This window comes from Trichosurus vulpecula, chromosome 7 (assembly GCF_011100635.1).
Source record: "Trichosurus vulpecula isolate mTriVul1 chromosome 7, mTriVul1.pri, whole genome shotgun sequence".
Classification (NCBI taxonomy): Eukaryota; Metazoa; Chordata; class Mammalia; order Diprotodontia; family Phalangeridae; genus Trichosurus; species Trichosurus vulpecula.
Window position 1 is genome coordinate 241,725,226 of NC_050579.1, and position 23,849 is coordinate 241,749,074.

At 43.3% G+C, this 23,849-nt stretch overlaps 1 protein-coding gene across 1 annotated transcript; it reads left to right on the forward strand.

Annotated features, from left to right (window-relative positions):
* The first annotated feature begins 7,112 nt into the window (after positions 1-7,112).
* DNPH1 (2'-deoxynucleoside 5'-phosphate N-hydrolase 1) lies at positions 7,113-12,332 on the forward strand. The gene is given in 5 exon segments (XM_036768325.1): positions 7,113-7,360; positions 11,090-11,158; positions 11,438-11,548; positions 12,065-12,210; positions 12,212-12,332. Coding segments are annotated over 5 exon segments (672 nt in total). The 5' UTR covers positions 7,113-7,116; the 3' UTR covers positions 12,314-12,332.
* Positions 12,333-23,849: the final 11,517 nt, after the last annotated feature.

A 23,849-nucleotide genomic window follows, 5' to 3' on the forward strand; every position in this document is an offset into this window, starting at 1 on the left:
AAAATAAATAAATAGATTGTTCTCCAGGTTTAGTTTACTTCACTCCACATCAATTCATTTAAGTCTTCTCAGGTTTCTCTAAAACCATCTCTTTCATTTTCATTTCTTATGGTTTGATAGCATTCCATCACATTTATAAACTATGATTTGTTCACCCATTCTCCAATTTATGGTACCTCCTCAGATTCCAATTCTTTGCTGCCTCAAAAAGAGCTATAAATATTTTTGTACATCCTTATTTTCCTCCTTCCTTAATCCTTCCCTTAAACCACTTTCCTAATTTCCGATTTCCCCTTCACCTCTTTCTGTTCCTTTTCCACTGTCAAGTGAAATTCAAATATTTCCCTTGAAATGTTTGTGTATGTTTATCCTTCACTCCTTCAGATGAGAGGGAGATTCAAGTGTCAGTCCCACTCCTTGTTTGTATAGACTTCTACTTTTGTACCTCAACTATGTGCGATAATTTTCCTTAACCTTTCCATTTTCCCCTTAGTGTATTCCTCTTTCCCTCCCTTTCCATTTTCCTTTCAAGATCATCAGGGCATAACAAAACCAATCCCAGGTCTTCTGTCTAATTAGACTCCCTCTGTTACCCTTAATGATAACAGGGTTCAGAAGGGACACATGTAATCATCCTCCTAGAAATAAGCAGTTTATCTTTGTTTATTTCTTTATGATTGTTCATTTGTGTTTACCTTTTTATGTTTCTTTTCACTCCTATGTTTGACCTTCAAAGTTTCTTTTTTTAAAATTCATTTATTTAATTTATTTAATATTTTTAGTTTTCAGCATTGATTTTCACAAGAGTTTGAATTACAAATTTTCTCCCCATTTCTACCCTCCCCCCCACTCCAAGATGGGATATATTCTAATTGCCCCATTCCCCAGTCAGCTCTCCCTTCTGTCACCCCATTCCCCCCCATCCCCTTTTCCCTTACTTTCTTGTAGGGCAAGATAAATTTCTATGCCCCATTGCCTGTATATCTTATTTCCTAGTTGCATGCGAAAACTTTTTTTTGAACATCTGTTTTTAAAACTTTGAGTTCCAAATTCTCTCCCCACCCAACCTCCCTAAGAAGGCAAGCAATTCAACATGGGCCACATGTGTATCATTATGTAAAACCCTTCCACGATAATCATGTTCTGAAAGACTAACTATATTTTGCTCCTTCCTATCCTATTCCCCTTTATTCAATTTTCTCTCTTAACCCTGTCCCTTCTCGAAAGTGTTTGCTTTTGATTACCTCCTCCCCCATCTGCCCTCCATTCTATCATCCCCACCTTTCTTATCTCCTTCCTCCTTCTTTCTTGTGGGGTAAGATACCCAACTGAGTGTGTATGTTATTCCCTCCTCAGATCAATTACAATGAGAGCAAGATTCACTCATTGCCCCTCACCTGCCTCCTCTTCCCTTCCTACAGAACTGCTTTTTCTTGCCACTTTTATGCAAGATAATTTACCCCATTCTATCTCTCCCTTTCTCTCTCTCTCAATATATTCCTCTCTCATCCCTTAATTTTATTTTTTTAGATATCATCCCTTCATATTCAACTCACCCTGTGCCCTCTGTCTATATATATTCATATATATATACACATATTCCCTTCAGCTACCCTAATACTGAGGTCTCATGAATTATACACATCATCTTTCCATGTAGGCATGTAAACAAAACAGTTCCACTTTAGTAAGTCCCTTATGATTTCTCTTTCTTGTTTACCTTTTCATGCTTCTCTTGATTCTTGTGTTTGAAAGTCAAATTTTCTATTCAGCTCTGGTGTTTTCACTGAGAAAGCTTGAAAGTCCTCTGTTTTATTGAAAATCCATATTTTGCCTTGGAGCATGATACTCAGTTTTGCTGGGTAGGTGGTTCTTGGTTTTAATCCTAGCTCCATTGACCTCCAGAATATCATACTCTAAGCCCTTCGATCCCTTAGTGTAGAAGCTGCCAGATCTTGTGTTATCCTAATTTTGCTTCCACAATACTGAAATTGTTTCTTTCTGGCTGCTTGCAGTATTTTCTCCTTGATCTGGGAGCTCTGGAATTTGGTGACAATATTCCTAGGAGTTTTCTTTTGGGGATCCTTTTCAGGAGGCAATCTGTGGATTCTTTCAATTTCCATTTTACCCTCTGACTCTAGAATATCAGGGCAGTTTTCCTTGATACTTTATTGAAAGATGATATCTAGGTTCTTTTTTTGATCATGGCTTTCAGGTAGTCCAATAATTTTTAAATTATCTCTCCTGGATCTATTTTCCAGGTTAGTGGTTTTTCCAATGAGATATTTCACCTTCTCTTCCATTTTTTCATTCCTTTGGTTCTGTTTTATAATATCTCAATTTCTCATCAAGTCACTAGCTTCCACTTGCTCCAATCTAATTTTTAAGGTAATTTCTTCAGTGGTCTTTTGGACCTCCTTTTCCATTAGGCTAATTCTGCCTTTCAAGGTATTCTTCTCCTCGTTGGCTTTTTGGAGCTCTTTTGCCATTTGAGTTAGTCTATTTTTTAAGGTGTTATTTTCTTCAGTATTTTTCTGGGTCACCTTTAGCAAGTCATTGACTTGTTTTTCATGGTTTTCTCATATCACTCTTGTTTCTCTTCCCAATTTTTCCTCTATTTCTCTAACTTGCTTTTCCAAATCCTTTTTGAGCTCTTCCATGGACCAGTTCATGTTTTTCTTGGAGGCTCTTCATGTAGGCTCTTTGACTTTGTTGACTTCTTCTGGCTGTATGTTTTGGTCTTCTTTGTCACCAAAGAAAGATTCCAAAGTCTGAGTCTGAATCTGAGAGTGTTTTCACTGCCTGTTCATGTTCCCAGCCAGCTACTTGACCCTTCAGTTTTTCGTTGGGGTATGACTGCTTGTGGAGTATAGAGTACTTTGCCCCAAGCTCGAGAGGCTGTGCTGTTGTCTTCAGAGCTATTTCTACACAGCAATCTCTGCCACACCAGCACTACTTCACCCCAAGAACTGCCAATCTGGACCACAACTCAGATCCAAGTAGGCTCTGCATTCCTGCTCTGATCTGCCACTTAATTCCTCCCACCAGGCCTGGGGCCAGAAGCAACTGCAGTTGTAGCTCTGTAAGCAGCCTCAGAGCTGTACCACCTCTGCTGCCCCTGGGTGGTGGCCAAACAGGAACTCCTTTCACTCTGTCCCAGCAGCTTTTCCCACTAACGTTCTCTGTTGTCTTTGGTGTTTGTGGTTTGAGAAGTCTGGTAACTGCCACAGCTCACTGATTCAGGGAGCTAAGGCCTGTTCCGCCTGGCTCCTAGTCTAGTTGGTCCGGGCGCGGCTCACGCTGGGCTCTGCTCCGCTTCCAGTTCCCTGCAATAGACCTTAACCAGGGACCATCCAGACTGTCCTGGGCTGGAGCCCTGCTTCCATCTGCTATTTCATGGTTTCTGCAGTTCTAGAATTTGTTCAGAGCCATTTTTTATAGGTGTTTGGAGGGACCTGGGGGGGAGCTTACGCCAATCCCTACCTTCCAGCCGCCATCTGACCTTCAAAGTTTCTACAAAGCTCTGAGGAATGCTTGGGAGTTGTCTGTTTCAATAAAGGTCCAATTCTATTCCCCATCCTAGCCAATACTACTCAGTTTTTCTGGGTGTTATACTTGGCTGGAAGTACACATCCTTTGCCTTTAGGAATACTGGATTCCAGGTTCTTTTCTCCTTTTTAATCATGGCAGCTAAATTGTATGTAATTCTGACTGTGGCTCCTTTATATTTGGATGCTTTCTCTCTGGCTGCTTGAGGTAGTTTCTCTTTGACCTAGAAGCTAAATTTTGGCCATAATGTTTTTCAAAGTTTCATTTTGGGATTTTTTTCAGGAGGTGACCAGTGGATAATTTCTATTCTCATTTTGCCCTCTGGTTCTAAGAGATGTGGGCAGTTACTTTTAAGACTCAAGCAGCATGGCTTTAAGGTAGTTCAGTGATTTTAAAATTTTTCTCTTTAATCTTTTTCCCAAGACAGTTGTTTTTGCAAAGAGATACCTTACCTTTCCTTTCATATTTTCAATCTTTTAACTTCTTATAATATTTCTTGTTGCCTCATAGAGTCACTGGCTTCTCTTTGGTCCATTCTAATCTTCAGGGAGGTTTGTTGTTTGGACAAGGTTTTGCCTCTTAGGCCAAGCTAGTAACTGCCTTTCCAATTCTTTCTTCCATAATTCTCATTTCTTTTCTATTTTTTCCTCTAGAGTTCTCATTTCATTGATAAAAAATTTTTTAACTATTTCTAAAAAAAAATCTTTCTTCATCTTGTTCAGGAATTCTAAGTGAACTTGTTTGTGCCCAACCTGTGTTTTCCTTTGAGGTTTTGCTTGGAGATGTTTTGGAGTCATCCTTTTCCTGGTTTATGTCTTGAGCACGCCTGCCATCATAATAGCTCTTTACAATGTAATTCTTTTGGGTTTGCTCATTCTTCTAGCCACTTTACTAACCTCAGACTTGATATTAGAGCTGGGTTTTCAGCACTTCTGAAGAGAAGATCTGGATTGTTCCTGTCGTTGCTTTCTTAAGGTATTGAGTGTTGTGTTATTCCAAGATCTCAGAGACAGCTCAGGTTGGGGACCTACAAGCTGACACCTCCTGCCCTTTGTTCTCAGTGCCCTGGTATGGGTCTGGGACCTCCTATTGATCTGGGACACAGCCCGCCGTTCCGCTGCAATAGTTCACAAAGCACTCTACTGGCCAAAGCCCATGTCAGGAAGGGGTAGTAATGATCTTGACCAGTGAAGGAAATATCCACAGGAATGAGATGACGAAACCTTGAAGTATTGAAGCAAAAGTCAAAATAGGAATAATTTTAAATCTAAATGTGAATTGTTATCATGGATATGTTACAGTTTCTTCTCTGTGTATATTTGCCATTTCCTTATATTGTGTCTTTTTTGTCTCTTTGTCATGGTTTCACAGAACTACAGAATTTTTAGAATTATAGTCCTTTTTTTTTTTTTTTGAAGATCTACAAGTTTCTGCAAAACTTCCTCATTTTGCAGATCAGGAAACTGAGGTCCACATAGGACTAAATCCATGGGATTGTAAGATAATAGATTTAGAGCTAGAGAGAACTTAGAGATCATCTAGTACCAGCCTCCTCATTTTATGGATGAGAAAACTGAGACATGGAGAAGGTAAAATTATTTGTGCAAGGTCAGACAGGTCATACCAGAGATGGGATTTGAACCTGTCTTCTGACTCCAAATCCAGAACTTTTTCCACTGTTCTATACTTGTCACCATGATAATAGTAGAAATGATAGGCTTGAGCATTAGATGAGTCTAATAAGATGAAATTCAATTGGGATAAATCTCATACTTGGGTATAAAAATCATCTTCCTAAGGGCAAGCTAGGCAAAAGATGGTTAGACAGTAATTCATTCAAAGAAGCTCTGGGAGCTTTTGTTTTGTATTGTATGTGCTCAAATGGGTCAGGGGAGTGATGTGCTGGTCAGAAAAACTAATGCCACTTTGGGCTTCGAGAGGCAAAGCTGCCAAGAATATGATAGGGAGCTAGATGGCACAGCAAATAGAGTATCAGGCCTGGAGTCACAAAGGTCTGAGTTCAAATCCAGCCTCAGATACTTCTTAGCTCTGTGACCCTGGCCAAGTCACATCACCTGCATCCTCTTCAGTTTCTCCATCTGTAAAATGGAGGTGATAATAGCACTTACTTCCTTGGGCTGTTGTGAGGATCAAGTGTGATCATATTTGTAAAGTGCTGGCCGTGTTGTTATACAGTCACATCCAATGCTTTGTGATGCCGTTTGGGGTTATCTTAGCAAACATACTGGAGTGATTTGCCATTTTCTTCTCCATCGGATTAGGACAAACAAGGTTAAGTGACTTGCCCAGGGTAACATCTCTGAGGCAGGACTTGAACTTAGGTCCTCCTTACTCCAGGCCCAGCGCTCTATCCACACACCCTGGCCCTTGCAGTTTAGGAAGGCCACTGCTAATAAGCTGCAAAGCGTCTACAGGTGGGCAACCAGGATGGTCAAAGGCCTTGTCTCCTTGTCCTAGGAGGACTGGTTGAAGAAATTTCGGGTGTGGGGCTTGAGGCACAGAATAGTCAGGTAATACATGACAGCTCCCTTCAAGTATTTGTAAGAGGGCATAGACTTGTTATGTTTGAACCCCAGAGGAAAGAACAGACAAGAACGAGTGGGAATGCAAAGAGGCTGATTCAGCATTGGTGTCAGAAAAACAACCAACACAACCACCACCTCCTAACAACGAAATGAAACAGGCTGCCTTCGGAGGGCCCGGCTTCCCTCATCGCTGGAGGTGCTCAAGCAGAAATTTGGGGGGTGAGACGGGAGGGTCTTTAAAGAGAATAGTAGGCTACGGGTGGACCCGAACTCTAAAATTCCACCAAGAGGATTTCTACTGAAAAGATTAAGGGTTGCAAAGCCCTGGACATAGACACTAGTCTGTCAAGGAGCCCTGTTTGCCTCAATCTCTCGCAGTCACGTGGGGTGGGACCCGACTGAACTACGGCCCAGACCACGGTTCCGGGTTGTTGTTTGTTTAGTCGGTTTCAGTTTGGGACCCGTTTGGGGTTTCCGTGGCAGAGATGCTGCAGCGGTTCGCCGTTTCCTCTCCAGCTCGTTTCACAGATGAGGAAACTGAGGCAGACGGGGTTAAGGGACCTGACCAGGGCCTCACAGAGGTGGCATTTGAACTTGGGTCTTCCTGATTCCGGGCCGTCGCTCCATCCACTGCGCCATCTAACTAGGGGCCGTACTGCCATTTTATTGGCAAGGAAAACGAGGATCAGAGAGGATAAGGGTCGCGCCCGAAGCGGGGAGCCACGGTGAGCTGGTGAGTCGAACCCACACCCTGCTGAGACGACGACGAGACGACGGCGCTGGTGTCAGCGCGCTAGTGGTTATGACGGTCGCAGGGCGTAGCCCCGCGCGGGGGGGCGGGGGCGTTCTTAGGGCGGTCGCCCTACCTTTCCCTTCTAACACTCACAGTAGGGAGGGAGGTGGGGGTAGAGGTAGGGGCCCTGGCTGCCTGGTCACGTGCCGGGAAGTCACGTGCGCCCTGGGGGCGGTGCCATAGCCCACGCGGCGGGCGGAGCCTGTAGGGGGCGTACCGAAGGCGGGGATGGCAGCGGCATCGGCTCCGGCTCCGGCTGCAGGGCGGGAGCGGAGTGGGGAGCTGGGCCCTGGGGCGGAGCCGCGGAAGCCTGGGGAGCCCGGGGGGCCGGGCCGACGAGCTCTGTACTTCTGCGGGAGCATCCGAGGCGGGAGGCAGGACCGGGCCCTGTACGGGCGCATCGTGTCAAGACTGCGGCGCTTCGGGGCGGTGCTCACCGAGCACGTGGCGGCCGCGGAGCTGGGAGCTCGCGGTGAGAGGCCGGCGGTGGCAGAGGGCGGGGTCTGAACTCGCCTCTGTGCGGGAGGAGGGGAGGAGAGAGAGAGAGAGAGACGCTTCCCGCCCCCCCCCACCCCCCCCACCCCCCGTCCGAGTGGTGCGTGGCAGGGGCGGAGTCTTGACTCTAGAAGGGAGGGGCGGGGGACGTCATGGGGCGGAGTCTGCTCCCTGCCAAGTGTGAGACTCCCAGTTTGGGGGAAGGACCTGAGCTCGTTGAACAGGGGCCGGGGCTGGACCCGAGGATGGAGGATGGGTTAACCTGAGACCCCTGCCTCCAGGGCAATGGACGTCTGGGCCGTGGGCAGTTAGAGGCAGTTGGGTGGAGCGCCAGGCCTGGAGTGAGGAAGACCTGAGTTCTAATGTGGCCTCAGAGACTTCCTAGCTGGGTGGCTCTGGGCGAGTCACTTTCCTCATGCTAATAATAGCCCTGCCTCCCAGGGTTGTTGTGAATATCAAATGAGATAATATTTGTAAAGCATCTAACACGATGCCAGGCACGTAGTAAGTGCTATAAAATATTAGCTATCTTTCTTATCATTATTCCTAAAGCCCTTAGCACAGTGCCCGGCCCGTAGTACTATATATTTATGTAGTGTAGTTACCTATTATTATTAATAAATGGAGACAGGAAGGAGACCGCCCATGGCCTTCACCATCAAATCCCTCTGCCTGGGTAAAGTACATACTGTAAAGTAGGAATTTTTTTTTTCCATATACTGACTTGAAATCTGTTTTCTAGGATCAACCAATCAATAGACAATGCCTACTATATGCTAGTGGTAATTGCTGGGGATACAAAATAAGCCAAAAGACATTCCTTGCCCTCAAGGAGCTTTCAGTCTAGTGGCCATCAGACCAGTGACCCTGTCACAAAAGGAGTGAAGTTAATATGGTATAATTTGTTCTTACTGAACCCATGATGGCTCTTGGTAATCACCACCTGCCTTTCTGGAGACTCACAGACTCGCTCTTTAAAAATCCATTCTTTAATTTTGTTGTCCATGACATGAAATTGTTAGTTGTTTCTGTGATGTATCTGTTTCCCTTTATTGAAAATTTAGACATTTTCTTGTTTCCTGTCATTGAGGTCTTCAGTGTTCTTAAAGACTGCTCGCACTGTCTCAGCAATCACTTCTATAAACTCTTTCAGTACACTGGGATGTAATTGCCTTTCTACTCTCTCAATTACCTTCAGGTTCAATTATCTCACAGTGATGTTTGTTGGAACAAACTTTTTTTTTTTTTACACAGTTCAGTGACTCTTTTTTTCAGAAGAGTCAGAAACAAAGTAGGAATGGTATAATTCTATAATAAAATCTAAGCATAGCAGTTTTGAAAAGAACCTCAAAAATCATGTAGTCACACCCATAACTGTATCTTTACTACACCTGCAATGAATAATCATTTAACCTTGCTTGAAGGCTTCCAGTGACCGTCAAAAAAGGCAGCCTATGCTGCTCATTGCACTAATTGTTAGGAAGTTTTTTCCTTATGTTGACTTGAAATCTACTTTTCCTCAACATCTACCTGTTGCTCCTTGTTCTACATTTTGGAGACCAAAAAGAAAAAGGCTAATCCATCTTCTATATCAGGGCTGTCCAACATGCCACCCACAGTGCAATTTATGTGTCTGCCTACAAGCATAGGAATTAACATAAATACTTTAGTAAAGGAAGCCGAGCTACCACAGAGCTCTCACTAAAATGGCAAATCAAAATATATTGTCTATTGTTTCAATAAAAACCTAAGGTTGGACGGCCCTGTTCTATATGTTAGCCTTTCAATTTTAATTATTATACCCTCCCTAAGCCTTCCCTTCTCCAGGTTAAATATATTTCTTTCCTCTAACATAGGCCTGAATCATATGATTTTGAGCTCTTTTATCATTATGGCTGTTTTTTGTTTATCTAAGACAGTTTAGTGTCCTGGAAAAGGCTTCCCCAGGGTCCTTTCCCGTGTATCCTTTGTCATCTGCTAACATTACTCTCTCTTTCCCAAGTCTTTTTCAGTATCTTTGGTGACATGTCATACTTTCCATCTTTTGTGCATGTATCTGTCTAGAAACTCAGCTTATGAGAGAGCTGCTTGTGTAGCCACACTGATTTCTTTTGATAATTGCTCTCTCACTGGGATTATTATATTAGATGTAAATCCAATAACCTTTTTTCTATTCTTATTCTTCACCACCTCTCTGTAGTACTTTATACAGTTGATTAGCCTCGTCTTCTGGACACCCTTTCCTTCTGAGGCACCATGCTGGTTTTCCTCCTACTTCTATTTAGTCCTTATAGTTCTCCCTTGCTAATTCCTGTCTCTCACCCTTTAAATGTAGGTATCTTTCAAGGCTTTGCCTTTAATCCTCTTTGCACTAGCCTTTGGAAATCTTACTCGTTGCCATCACTTTAATCAGTTGTAAATACAGATGAGAATTCCAAGTCTGTATCTCTAGCCCTCCTTAACATCTCATGACCTGCCGCCCCACATTTCCAACTTCCTGAAATACATTTCTCCTATATGTTCCACTAGGATCACAGACTCTAAAACAGTTGGTCAGTCAGAGCCCTCTTTGAATGCTTAACCTCTTCCTTGCCATCCACATCATCTGCTGACAAATCTAGTTGATTTTTCCTTCCAAGAGTCTATGATATCATGCCTTCCTTTCCATTAATGCAGCCACCACCCTAAGACCATCATTTCTGTCTTAAACTACTGGAATACACTCCTTTGTAGGCCTTCTTGCATCCTGTTTCTTCTGCTTCAATCCATCCTGGTTTAATCTTTCTAAGATACTACTTTGATTATGCCTATTTCCCTGCTCAAAAATTTCCTCTACTGCCATAGAATAAAATTCAAACTCCCTAGCCTGACATTCAAGGCTTTCCACAGTGTACAGTAGCTTTATCTCTCATTCTCCATTAAAAAGAATACACTTTAAGGAGACTCACTTTGGCCCATCCCTCCACCTCTATGTCTCACATTCTCACCTCGGCTTTCTTGTTTATACCATCCTTCAGACTAGGAATGCTCTTTTCTACTCCATATGTTTATTTCTTAACCATCTTTCAAAGTCCAATTAAAGTCTCACTCTTCACTTATTGTGCTTTCTCCAATTTGAGGACAGGAACTCAGTCCCATAAATCTAGCACTTAGTGGATTCTTACTGAACATTTTTCCTAGAATCTTCAGTTTGAAAAGAACTTTATAAGTCGCACAACCGAACTTCTCACTCTTATTCTAACCCTGTTGATGGTGACTGTGGGGTGAAGAAGACTGAATGAATACATGAACTGATGCTGAGTGAAGTGAGCAGAACCAGGAGAACATTGTACACAGTAACAGCAGCATTGTTCGATGACCGGCTTTGGCTCTTTTCAGTAATACAATGGTCTAAGACGATTCCAAAAGACTCATAATGAAAAATACGATCCATATCCAGAGAAAGAACTATGGAGTCTGAAGGGAGATCAAAGCATTCTATTTTCTTTTTCTGTTCTTTCTTTTTCTTGCTTTTTCCCTTTGGTTCTGATTCTTTCACAACATGACTAATGTAGAAATATATTTAATATAATTGTACATGTATAACCAAAAAAATAAAGAAGACTGAGTGGGATTGTGGATAGTGAGTGGAGAGGGGCCCAAGGACAGGGTGGGAGTGGGTTTCCATCCTTGTTCAGCTGACTCCTTGTCCACCCAATCTCTGCAGGGGAAGAGGCAGCAGGGGGTGACAGACTTATTCATGAGCGAGACCTGGCTTGGTTGCAGCAAGCAGATGGTGAGTTGCACCCTTTGGATTCCCTGTTCTTAGAAGCACAAGGTAGAGGTTTCTTGGATTTTTCCATCTTCATATCCAAGGAATCTCTTGCCCTCTCTCTCCAGGGTTGACTGTGTGCTCTCTGCCCACGTTTCCACAAGAATAATAGTCCCACCTTATGTTTAATCAAGCATGTACACATGCTACATCATTTCTTATACAATCTCTAGCCCTCTCTGCTTGCATGCAAACTCTGGAGAGACTTCCAAGTGAGCTCATCATCTGCTTGTCTCTCTGTAGTGGTGGTGGCTGAAGTGACCCAGCCTTCCTTGGGTGTTGGCTATGAGCTGGGCCGGGCTGTGGCCCTCAACAAGAGAATTCTGTGCCTGTTTCGCCCTCAGTCTGGCCGAGGTGAGTACCCCTGTGTCCTGCCTTACATTCCTAAGGGAACTCTTACATTCCTAAGGGAACAGGAGCATAAGGAGAGGCCCAAGCAGTTTGTATCAGTTTGTTCATCACATCCCCAAAGCCATCTGATTAGAATTGACTGTTGGGAAGGGAGCTAGATGGTGTTATACCTGAAGAAGAAGAAGACCGTCCATAAGATCTACCACAAGTGATCTCCCAGGGCTGCTTGAAGACCTTTCCTGAAGAGTGATCTGCCACCTCCCTGGTGCAGCCCCTGACATTTATGAAGAGTCCTAACTCTGAGTCAAGCTCTACCTCTTCTTAGTTTCTAGCTATTATTCCTAGTCTTGTGCCCCAGGGCCTTATTCCTGGTCCACATGACATCCTTTGAGGAAGGCAGCTCTGCTGCCACAGACTCACAGTGACTCTGGTACTTTCCCCAAAAGGGGATCCAGGAATGGGCTGAGTCTGGACATTTGGCACTGCTGGGCCTCACCTCTGCTCTTGCTCTTCCCCCAGTGCTCTCAGCCATGATCCGTGGTGCAGCCGATGGGACACGATTCCAGGTGTGGGACTATGAAGAGAACGAAGTGGAGACACTGCTGGACCGGTACTTTGAGACTGATCCTCCTGAGCCTGGAGCTGCCTCCCCCTCTCCAACTCTGACTTCTTAATCTAACCTTGATATCTAAATTTCTACTCCAAAACCTGCTTGATTCCACTTCTTCCATATGCCTTTCTTGGCCCCTATCCCCAATCCTGAATTAAAAGGTGTGTTCAAGTTGTATCTTTGTGTCATTTCTTGGTGGTGGGGAAAGTAGGAAAGAGATGGGAGTTCACAGAAACCTGCTCACAGAAACAAAGGTAGAGTTCGTTTTCTTCAGGGTGTTTAAGCCTCCCAGGCACACAACCATCACCACCCCATCTATGTTTTAATATAGAGTTTACTATATTGAGCCAGCTTCTGCTAAAGTCTTCCCCCTCCCCAGCCATTGTGGCAGAAAGTGACCCTGTGTCTCCAAAAGATGAACTCTAGCAGGCTGGCACAGCTGGGAAGGTCTTGACTGTGGACTTGACAAGGTTCTCCTATCTCTGAAGATCCGAGTCCATATAATTCCCTGACCAGTGCATGGATGCCCATGGATCAGTCGTCATCTAGTTGAATACTTCCCATGACTGAGAAACTCATTCAGGCAGGCCATTCCACTGTTGGACAGCTAGGTGGCAGAGTGGGCTGGAATCTTGCCTCAGATACTACCTACCTGTAGGTGCTGGGCAAGACCTCTGCCTCAGTTTCCTCATCTGTAAAATGGAGAGGACAACCATCCATCTTAAAGGGTTGTGAAGATCAAATAAAATCACATATGTAAAATCTTCAAGCATTACATCACAATAGCGATTAATATTGCAGTTGACGTAAACAGAGCACCTTATGACTTCATACAGAGCTTTACCAACATCTCTCGTTAAGATGAAGTAATGTCCCTGTAACTCCCACGTACTGGTCTTAGTTCTGCCCTCTGAGGACACATAAGTCTAATTCTTCTCAGACCTAAACAACCTTAGTTATTTCTACTGATCTTTGAATGGCTCAGTCTCTGATCATATCAACATTCTGGTCACCTTCATTTGGACATCCTACGAGATGATCCCTTTTAGTATGAACCTCCAGAACGAACATGGTCTACAATAACCGTTTGCCAATAGAAAAGTCAAAGGATATGAAAAAAAGAGTTCTCTAAAGAATAGAAAAATATTAACAACCGTGGGAAAGAATGCTAAAAGTGAATAAGGAGAGAAATTCTGATAAAAACCTTGAGTCTCACACCCTGCAAATTGTTGAAGATGACGAAAGATGTGAATAGTCAGAGAGTAGTGGAAAGATGGGCACATGGGTACATTGTCGGTGAAGCTGTCAATTGGATAAAAACCATTTTAGAAAGCAATTTGGAATAAAGTGACTCAAATATCCATACCCTTTGGCCCAGAGACTCCATTGCTGGGTTTATACCCCAAGAAAGTTATCAGTAAGAAGAAAGTCTTCAGATGTGCCAAAGTATAGAAGCACTTTTTTTTTAAATAGCAAAGAATTGGAAACAAAAGTAGATGCCCATTGACTAGAAATGGTTAAATAAATTTTGGTACATGAACAAGATGGAGTATTATGCTGCTGTAAGAAATAACGTCTGGGATGAATACAGAGAAGCATGGAAAGATCTACGTGAACTGATGCAGAGTGAAGTAAGCAGAGCCAAGAAAACAACATGCTAAGTACACTAACTAAAGCAAACACGCACATAAAAATAAAAAATGAATATTGCACAGTTATAAAGAACAAGCATGGCTTGAAAGAAGATAGATGAGAGGATGTTCCCAACCAGCCCTTTTGCGGAGATGAGCAGTCCACAGGTCTACATTACACGTGTTTTCAGATTTATTCAATAATGTATTGATTGGTTGTGCTGAGTTTTTCCTCCTATTTATCTTCTTTTTTCTCTTTAAAAATATCATTTGTTATATGAGGTGGCTCTCTGGGAAGCAGGGAGGGAGAGATACTGGGAGGGGAAAACAATGTTAAAAAATGAAGATCAATAAAAACATTTTGAGAACATTATAACTAAGAAAGTGACTAAAATATCCATACTTCTCTACCCAGAAATCCCCAAAATATAATCCCCAAAAGGTCTATGATAGAAAGACCCTATAAATACCAAAATATTTGTAGTTGAACTTTTTGTAATAAGAAAGAACTGGAAACAAAGGTAGATGCTCATTGATTAGGGATAGCTGAATATTGCAATCTGTGAATATAATAGAATATTAATACATAAGAAATATGAATATAAAGGATACAGAGAGGCATTGGAAGTCTTATCCAAAATGATACAAAGTGAAATAAACAGAACTTGGAAAACAATGTTCGTAATTTTTACAACATAAATTCAAAGAACAAAAGAGTACACAAAAATGAACACTAAAAATTGTAATTACTAAGCCTGGTCCTCAAAAAGAAACAAGAAAACATATCTCTTTCCCTTCTTTGTCTCTGTGGGGAATTATGTTGTCGTTCGGTCACGTCCAACTCATCGTGACCCCATTTAGGATTTTCCTGGCAAAGATACAGGAGTGGTTTGGCCTTTCCTTCTCCAGATCGTTTTTTACAGACGAAGAGGCTGAGGCAAACAGGATGAAGTGACTCGTTCAGGGTCACACAGCTAGTTAAGTGTCTGAGGCTGGATTTGAACTCAGGAAGATGAATCTTTCTATTCCAGGCCCAGAGCTCTATCCATAGCGCCACCTAGCGGCTGCGGTATATACACCTGTAGGTGTAGAACGTTTCAGATACCATCATGCTCGGGTGATATATTGGGTCATTTTTCTGCATGTCTTTATTTCCCCTTGTCTTTTTAAGGTTGCTTTGGTTTGGTTTGGTTTGGGGGGTTTCTTGTACAGAGAATGAATAAGAAGGAGGCTTGTCTCCCTCTGATCTCATCTAGGGGCCATACGTTACACCACTCAACGTATGGTTGGTTTGTCCCTTCATGGCCCATACGTTCTCCTCCGGTTTCTTGATATGGGGAAGGGGACCTATATTTGTAGCCTCGTAAGACTTCTTTACCCTGAGGTTGTGGGGGGAGGAGGGGGGATTGTCTGTCCAATCTGGTTGATTTGGTTATAGGCCCATATACTGTTAACCCTTCTGGTAGGGGAGGGAGGAAGGATACATTTGGAAATGAAAGTGATAGGAAAAGAAAACCTAGCAATAAAACTTAAAATAAAAAATAAATTCCAGTGTCTTTCCATCGCCTTTAGGATCAAATACAAACCCCTTTGTTTGAGACAGTATAACTCTTTTCTGTGATTATTTTACTTTATTCCTCTTTAAGAGCTTCAGCTAAACAAACTGGCCTTGTTATCGATCACACACTCCACAAATCTCTAGTCTTCATGCTTTTGCACCATACCCAGAACATATCCCCCACCTCATGTCTATCCCTTAGATTCCCTAGCCTCCTTTAAAGCTTAGTTCAAGTCCTGTCTCCTACATGAGGTCTTTCCTGACCCTTTCAGCTGCTAGTGCCTGTCCCACTACAATTACCTTGTAGTAACCATGTAGGGTGGATAGTACAATGGATAGAGCTCTGGGTCTAGAGTCAGGAAGACTTATCTTCCTGAGTTTAAATCCAGCCTCAGATGCTATCAGTGTGACTCTGGGCAGGTCCCTTGACCCTGTTCGCCTCAGTTTCCTCATCTATAAAATGAGCCAGAGAAAGAAATGGCAAACCATTCCAGTATTTTTGACAAGAAAACCCCAGAGGAGGTCATAAAGAGTCAGACACAACCGAAAAATGACTCAACAACTACAACAAACCATGTGCATATTTTTTATCTACTTATATCGGAGCATATTGTTTCTCTTGATAGAACCTACACTGCTTTTTTTGGTTTTGTCTTTATATATTCCCAATGCTGGGCCCATAGTTATCACTTAACAAATGCTTGTTGAATGGCTGACTGATTCAATGTTTGCTGATGGATCGCTTGAGACTTAAGTCATGAGCGTCCTCTCTATGACACTTAATAGCTGTGTGATTCTGGGCAAGTCACTTAGCCTCTCTGTTTGCCTCAATTTCCTTATCTGTAAAATGGGGGGTGGGGGGATGATTGCACCTACCTCCCAGGGTTATTATGAGGATCAAATGAGATAATACTGTTATATAAATGTTAGCTATCGTTATTATCTATGTATATTGCTATGCACCAGTGTTTTATATAGTATTGCATTAGGTGTCTAAACTTAGGCATACAGTTTTTTTTTAACTAAATAGTGCTGTTTTTAAAAAAATGAACTGCTGTTCCAAATTCTTTCCCTCCCTCCACTCTTTATACATATGAAGTCATGAAAAATATATTTCTGCATTATTAGGCACACAGTCTTGCAAAAGTTGCCTTAAAGCATATCGTCCCACTTGAAAAGGGAATGCATCAGAAAAAACAGCTGTTTAATATGTAGCCTGAACAAATTTTTTAAAGTATTGATTTTCTTTCCCCCTGCTCTGCAATGCTAAAACATTCGAAATGGAAATCTCAGATGAGCCCCCACATGTGACTTCTTTGCTGTTCGATGCTGCCTCCCTTAAGTATCTAGGAAGACTGCTGTCTCTGTGTTGACTATTCAGCAAGGGAGTGTAACTTCCTAAATGTAATATCAGAGTTAGCCATTAGGTGGTGCTCCTCTTGATTTACCAGTGACCAATGAATTGAATTACCAATGACTTTTTCAGTCATGGTAAGGAGCATTCAAGAAGAAACCGGCACTTTCTAATATGGCACAGTATTGCTTCTCACCACTAAAGGACATTATAGTTTGCAAGTGCCTAGGGTCCTCCTCCTAACACAAGGGCCTCTCTGCTTCAGCACTTGACTCCGAAGAGGGTTTTATGTTACGTCCTAGATAGCCAGGTTCAATTTTGTCTAAGAGCGTGCATGGAATATTGCACAACACATTGAAATAGTAAATATACTATCTGCATCTGAGTCCCCACTCTGAAGAGGTCTTCCATTTTCTCAGGTCACTTCCCCCTACATTCATAGATTCAAACACCTAAGCATGTTGTGTTCCCATAGTTTTTAATGCTGAAATTAAATGCAAAGAAACATATGGCCTCTTTTCATTACACTGTCCCTCTCCCAGGATCTTCTATGCAGATGGGAAATGTTGCAATCGATGCACACCTGCAGTCAGCCTTTCTTGTCAGTCAAATAGGCATTTATTGAGCATCTTCTATGTCTCAGGTACTGTACTAAGCAGTGGGGATACAAAGAAAGGCAAAAGACAGTCCATTACCCCCAGGAGCTCACCGTCTAATGGAGAACACAACAAGGAAACAAATATGTACAGTAAAGCTATATACAAGATAAATAGGAAATAATTAACAGAAGGAAGACACTAGAATTAAGAGGGATTGGGAAAGACTTCTTGGAGAAGGTGGGATTTTAGTTCAGACTTGGAGAAAACCAGGTCAGTCAGTGGATGGAACTGAGGAGGGAGAGTATTCCAGGCATGAGGGATAGCCAGAGAAAATTCACAAAGCACGGAGATGAAATGTTTTTGTTTGTTTGTTTTGGAGGGGGGAAGGCAGGGCAATTGGGGTTAAGTAAACTTGCCCAAGGTCACACAGTTGGTAAGTGTGTCAAGTGTCTGAGGTCAAATTTGAACTCAGGTCCTCCTGACTCCAGGAAATGAAATGTTTTGTTTATGGAATAGCAAGAAGGTCAATGTCACAGGACTGAAGAGTTGGGGGGGGCGGGCAGGGCAGGGGGCAGGGCATAGACTGGAAAGGTTCAGAGAGTGCCAGGTTATGAAGGACCAAACAGAGGATTTTGTATTTGATGCTAGAGTTGATAGGGAGCTACTGGAGTTTATTGAGTGAGGGCATGTGACATGGTCAGACCTGCACATTAGGAAAACCACTTTGATGGCTGAATGGAAGTTGTACTGGAATAAAGACAGAGGGTGTAGCAGGATGACCAACTAGCAGGTTGTTGCAATAGTCCAGTGAGGGTCTACACCAGGGTGACATCAGTATCAGAGGAAAGGAGGGGGATATTAAGAGACAATGCAAAAGTGAAATTGACAGGACTTGGAAACAGATTGGATATGGGGATGGGGTGGTGAGAGGTAGTGAGGGGTCAAAGATGGCATCTAGGTTATGAACCTGGCAAAGAACTAAGGTGGTGGTGCCCTTGACAATAAGAGAGAATGGGGGAGGGTTTGGGGGGAAAGATAATGAGTTCAGCTTTGACACCTGGGTTTATGATGTCTACTGGACATCCATTTGGAGATGTCTGAAAGGCAATTGGAGATGCAAGACTGGAGGTCAGCAGGGATTTTAGGGCAGGATAGGTAGATCTGATCAGTATAGAGACGATAATTAAAATCCATGGGTGCTGATGAACTCACCGAAGAATCCTCTGGGCTACCTACAAGTAGGGGGCAGGATCTGGATGAGAATCCAGCAACAGAGACTAAGAAGGAGAGGTCTGATAGGTAGGAAGAGAACCAGGCTAGAGCAGTGCCCTAGAAACCTAGAGAGAAGAGAATATCAAGACGAAGGTGATTAACAGTGTCAAAAGCTGCAGAGTACCTACTATGTGCTGGACGTTGTGCTAAGCACAGGACAATCCTAGGAGATTTTGGTTGACAGGATACAAAAAGAGGTGAAAGGTGGTCCCTGCCCTCAAGGACCTCACAATCTAATGAGGAAGATAACATGCAAACAAATATATACAAGCAAGTTATATATAGTGTAAATAGGAAATGATTAACAAAAGGAAGGTATTAGAATTTTTTTGGGGGGGGAGCTTGTTTTTTAAGTGGAGGCAATGAGGGTGAAGTGACGTGCTCAGGGTCACACAGCTAGTAAGTATCTGAGACCAGATTTGAACTCAGGTTCTCCTGACTCCAAGGCCAGTTGCTCTATTCACTGTACCACTTAGCTGGCCTGGAATTAAAAGATTTGGTTAGAGGTTCCCTATAGAAGATAAGATTTTAGTTCAAACTTAAAGGAAGCCAGGAAAGTCAGTAGGCGAGATTGCAGAGGGGAGAGCATTCTAAGCATGGGGAAATTCTAGGCCAGAGAAAATGCCGGGAGTGGAAGGATTCAGGTCATTGTAGGAGAGGTCTGGGACAGAGAGCTTCCCATCTGCTGCCAAGACATTTATCTTTTGGCTAATCAGATCTCACTAAATTGGGTGAAAAGCCTCAGGAAGTGGAGAAGGCCATCAGGCATGTCTCTGGAGACAGCTTCCCTGGCATAGATACGGGGCCAAGGGACTCACAGTGAATTTCCACCTGGACAACCACAATTCCTATCTTCACGGGGATCTTGGGGAGGGGAAGGGAGAGGCCCTGGAAGAAGAGAAAGAGGAAGAGCAGAAGGACGACTTGTGGAGGAGGAAATGAATGACTCTTCCACATGCCTGATTCCCCTAATTCATAAAGGTCTGGACTCCCCCATCCCCTGGCTCTTTGCCTCTGGAGGCTTCCACTCCCTGTAGTCCACAGGAATCACCTCTCCTCCAAATTCTTAGGTTCTTTGTAACCATCCCCCACCTCCCCAGCTCTTGACAGCCCCTCCTTGAAGGACGCATGTGTCCAGCCCCTTAGCAACATACAATTTCTTCATCATCCTCTTAGCCACCCCCACCCCCAGATGTCTGGCACTCAGTCTCTCCCTTGTGACCTGCCCAATCCTTGATCACCCTCCAGGACTCTGGTGCCTGGCCTTCTCTCCGCTTCTCTCCCCCACTAACCCGTTTTGATCTTGCCCAGCCCCCTATGTGTTCAGCACTCTAGTCAACTGGGTCTTTGCCACCCCTGCTCCCTCCCTCCTTCCCCATTCCCCTCAATCCTCTGATCCTATCCCCACTCTCAGCACACCTCTGTTTCCTCACTCACAGTTTCCCAGGACCTCCCCAAACTCACAGCTTCTCCCATGGACTGTCTCTGTTCCTCCCACAGGGAAGCAAAATCCCCACCTAAAGCCAGAGGCCTGAAGGAGATAAGAAGGAGCCAGGAAGAAGGGGTATCCTGATGGAACTCTTCATCTCCTGTTTGCACAGCTTTCTTCCATACTTTCCTTGTCCTTCCAGCTTCCCTCATCCCATTCCATTCCCCCGGCCTTAACTCAAAGTTCAAAGACACCAGGCAGGATTGAGGAACCTGCGGCCTCCAGGCCACACAGGGCCCTCTAGGTTCTCAAGTACAGACTGAATCGTCAAAGGGCTGAACTTGAGGACCTAGATAGCCACATGAGGCCTCAAGGCCTGAGGTTCCCCACCCCTGCACCAGGAACAAGGGGTGCAGTGAGAGTTATTGTAAGGGTGGCTTTGTGAGGTCAGCTAGTTGACCATTTTCTTTTGCTCAGTTAGTAGAGGGAATTTCTTTCCTAGGAGTTCTCGCTACCAATGAAATCACAAGTCCAGCTGAAAACAACCACAACAAAAACCCAACATAGTCAGGTGTCTACGTGCTAACTTTGCAAAATACTCGCTCAGTGTAGTTTCTGTTTACTCTTTGTGGCAATGCCTTAATGAAGCATTGCCACACTAAAAAAGGTCATTTCATTGGTACTTTTGTTTAGACATTACCTTCATTCCCAACTATATCCCTATCCAGAGTCCTCCTTTGTACCAAAAATTCAAAAGAGACAAAAATCAACATGAAATCCCAAATGAAACAATAGATCAGTTGTTCTGCCGTATAAACAATATTCCAAACTCAGTCTTTTGTCTCTGCTGAGAGGAGAGGAAAAGGCTTTTTTCCACCTCTTCTTCAAGGGGCCATAAGCTCCTTCAGTGTTAGGTCTCTGATTTCTCCATCATCTCTGGACCTCCAATGCACTCACCATAGTGTTCTGCAAATAAAATATGTTTTAAAAAAGGTGGGGGGGGGGTGTTGCTGAGCTACATTTTTTTGCTCCAGGGAAGGATTCCCGACAATGACAAGGTGTTAATTCACTCTAGGACTCCTGTTCTCCCTCCTTCAAGAGAATGAATGTCACAATTAAAGATAAGAATTCCACTTCATCTATGAGTAAGGCAGAGGCTAGCTCCCCACCACCCTTCCCCTCCCACAGACAGATACCATAGGCACCAAATTGGCATTTTCTCTGGACATGAACCACGTTCCCAGGAGAACAATTCTGGGAGACTTGGACTGGATAGGCAAGAGTGCACCTGGGACCCTGGAAGGTCCAACAAGAGAGCCAGACAAAGTTATGAGACCCATAGTGAGGACAAATGTTACCTGGCAGGAGTGAATGCAAACTTTATTTTTTAAAATATAGTTTTATTTACTTCATTAAATATTTGCCAATTACATACAGAAATTTTTAGCATTCATTTAAAAAATTTTGAGTTCCAAATTCTCTCCCTTCCTCCTTCTCTTCACCCACCCCTAGAGAAAGCAAAGTACTATATAGAGTATACATGTGAAGTCATGCAAAACATATTTCCATATTAACCATGTTGCAAAAGAAAACACACACACACAAACACACGAAACAAGAAAAATAAAGTTTTAAAAAGTATGCTTCGGTCTGCACTCGGAGTTCAGTTCTCTTCTGGAAGCAGAGAGCATTTTTGTATATGAACTTGAGCTGAGATGTTTGAAGAGGGTGGATAAGAAGACCCCTATACTAATTTTGTCTCTAAGTCTATGCAGAGGAAAGGAGAAAGGTCTGTTGAGTTACTACTCCTCAAGATGGAACAACGAGTGGATCCTGGGAATACAGGAAAAATTACACTGCAGAGACTGTTTCAGGCCTTGGTTCATGACCCTCATGCAAACGATGATGTCATCAGAGCAATGCAGACACAGAAACCATTGCCAGAAATGGCCTAGATGAGACAGGCACTCCTGAGTTTCAAGGGTCAATACAATCTACAAAATTCCACCTCAGGAGGCTCCAGGCCTTCTCAAGTGTGGGCCACAGGAGTAAAGCAGGGTAACAGCACCACCTGGGCTGAGTCGTGGGCACAGAACCCAAGACAATGAGATGAGAGATGGAGCAACGCACAATCCTTCTCTCCTTGGAGAGGGCCAAGGAAATGGAGGCCAGGAAAACTTCATATAAAAACATTTTTACAAGGTAATCATCAGAGTAACAGACACGACTTTTGTTACAATTGTAGATTAGATGGCTGTGCTTGTGTTGGTTGTATTAACAAAGAGAATGTGGCCTTGGTCAGGGAGAAGTTAAATTCTTTTGATCCAGCTTCAGAAAACTGGAGCATGGCCAGGGAAGGATCACCCTAGGCCCAAGGACAGTTGTGTTGACCTTATCATCAATTCCTGGTGGAACTATTCCATCTGAACTCAGAGGACTTTATGCTGGAGTGATGGTAAAAACTGAGAATATGGACTGCAATGCCATCCTAGATAGTGGATCTCATGATACCATCATTTTTCTAGCTTTTTATGACAAATATTTGGGAAAAAATATCTTTTAAATCTATAACAGGGCTTGGATTTGGTGGTTTTAGTGATAAATATTAAACTTGCCTAAGAAACATTCAGGTGATTTTGAAATTTCCTAAAGAAATTGGTGTCAACAGAAAAGCTGACACTCTGGCTCTCGGTGTCCCCAGACCCTCCAGCACTTGTGGAAGTTTTAGTACTGATTAAAACTAATTCTAGTCTTTTCAAAATTTGAGCCAGATACTGTAAGCAACAAGCCAGGACCCAAAACCTATGCACTTTGACCATCCATGCAGACTGTGCAGAAGCCTGTAAGAGGGATAAAGGCAACAGGTTCGAAAGCATTACAGGAGCACCAGCTGTTTACCCTCTTTGACAGATCCTGAGATATTTGACTTTGGGGGCTCCTCAGTACTATAAGAGCGGAACTCGGCAAAAGGACAGACATATTCTCATTCCGTGAGCTCGGGGTGGTGGGCTTGAGGGGCAGCCAAGAAAATTCAAGGCCCTAATTCTTGAGCACTCAGTGAAAGATATAGGAGGATTCCTCTGTTTATAATGGAAGATTTCCGAAACCATCTCAAATTGATGCTGGTTAATAGCATCATCTCAGAACCCAGCAGTCCTTCTGTATTACCTAGAGTGGTCGTGACTGGGAAAAATGGAAAGATACAGATGTGTATAGATTACATAACTTGAACAAAAGGACTAAAATGGCCCAGTAAGCACAATAGTGCACATGCCAGGGTTACAGAATATCCAAGATTATTTGCTAGGTAGACAGTAGTTTTCAGTCTCGGACTCGTGTGCAAGTCATCTGTCCATGAACCCACAGGTTAGCTGACCCATGGGAAGCTAACTCAAAGTTATTGAGAGATTGGGAAACTTGCCTGTTTACAAAATGGTCCCAGAGAATGGAGGGGGCCCAATGAGGACTATCCCACATAACCACATATTTAGCCCATAGGAGAGTTAGTTGGATTTTCCGATAAGCAGTAGGAGACAACGTTAGTTCTAGGACCCTGACCTAAACAAGTGCAGTTAGGTGAAGTGGATAGTGTCAGGTCTGGAGTCAGGAAGCCTTGAGTTCAAATCTGGCTTCAGACACTTACTAGCTGTTATGACCCTGGGCAAGTCATTTAACCGTGTTTGCCTCAGTTTCCCCATCTGTAAAATGAGCTGGAGAAGGAAATAGCAAACTACTCCAGTCTCTTCGCCAAGAAAACTCCAAATAGGGTCACGGAGAGTCAGACAGGACTGAAAACAACTGAACAACACCTAGGCGGAAGCTGAGAAAAAGAGACTGCCCACCAGCTAGAC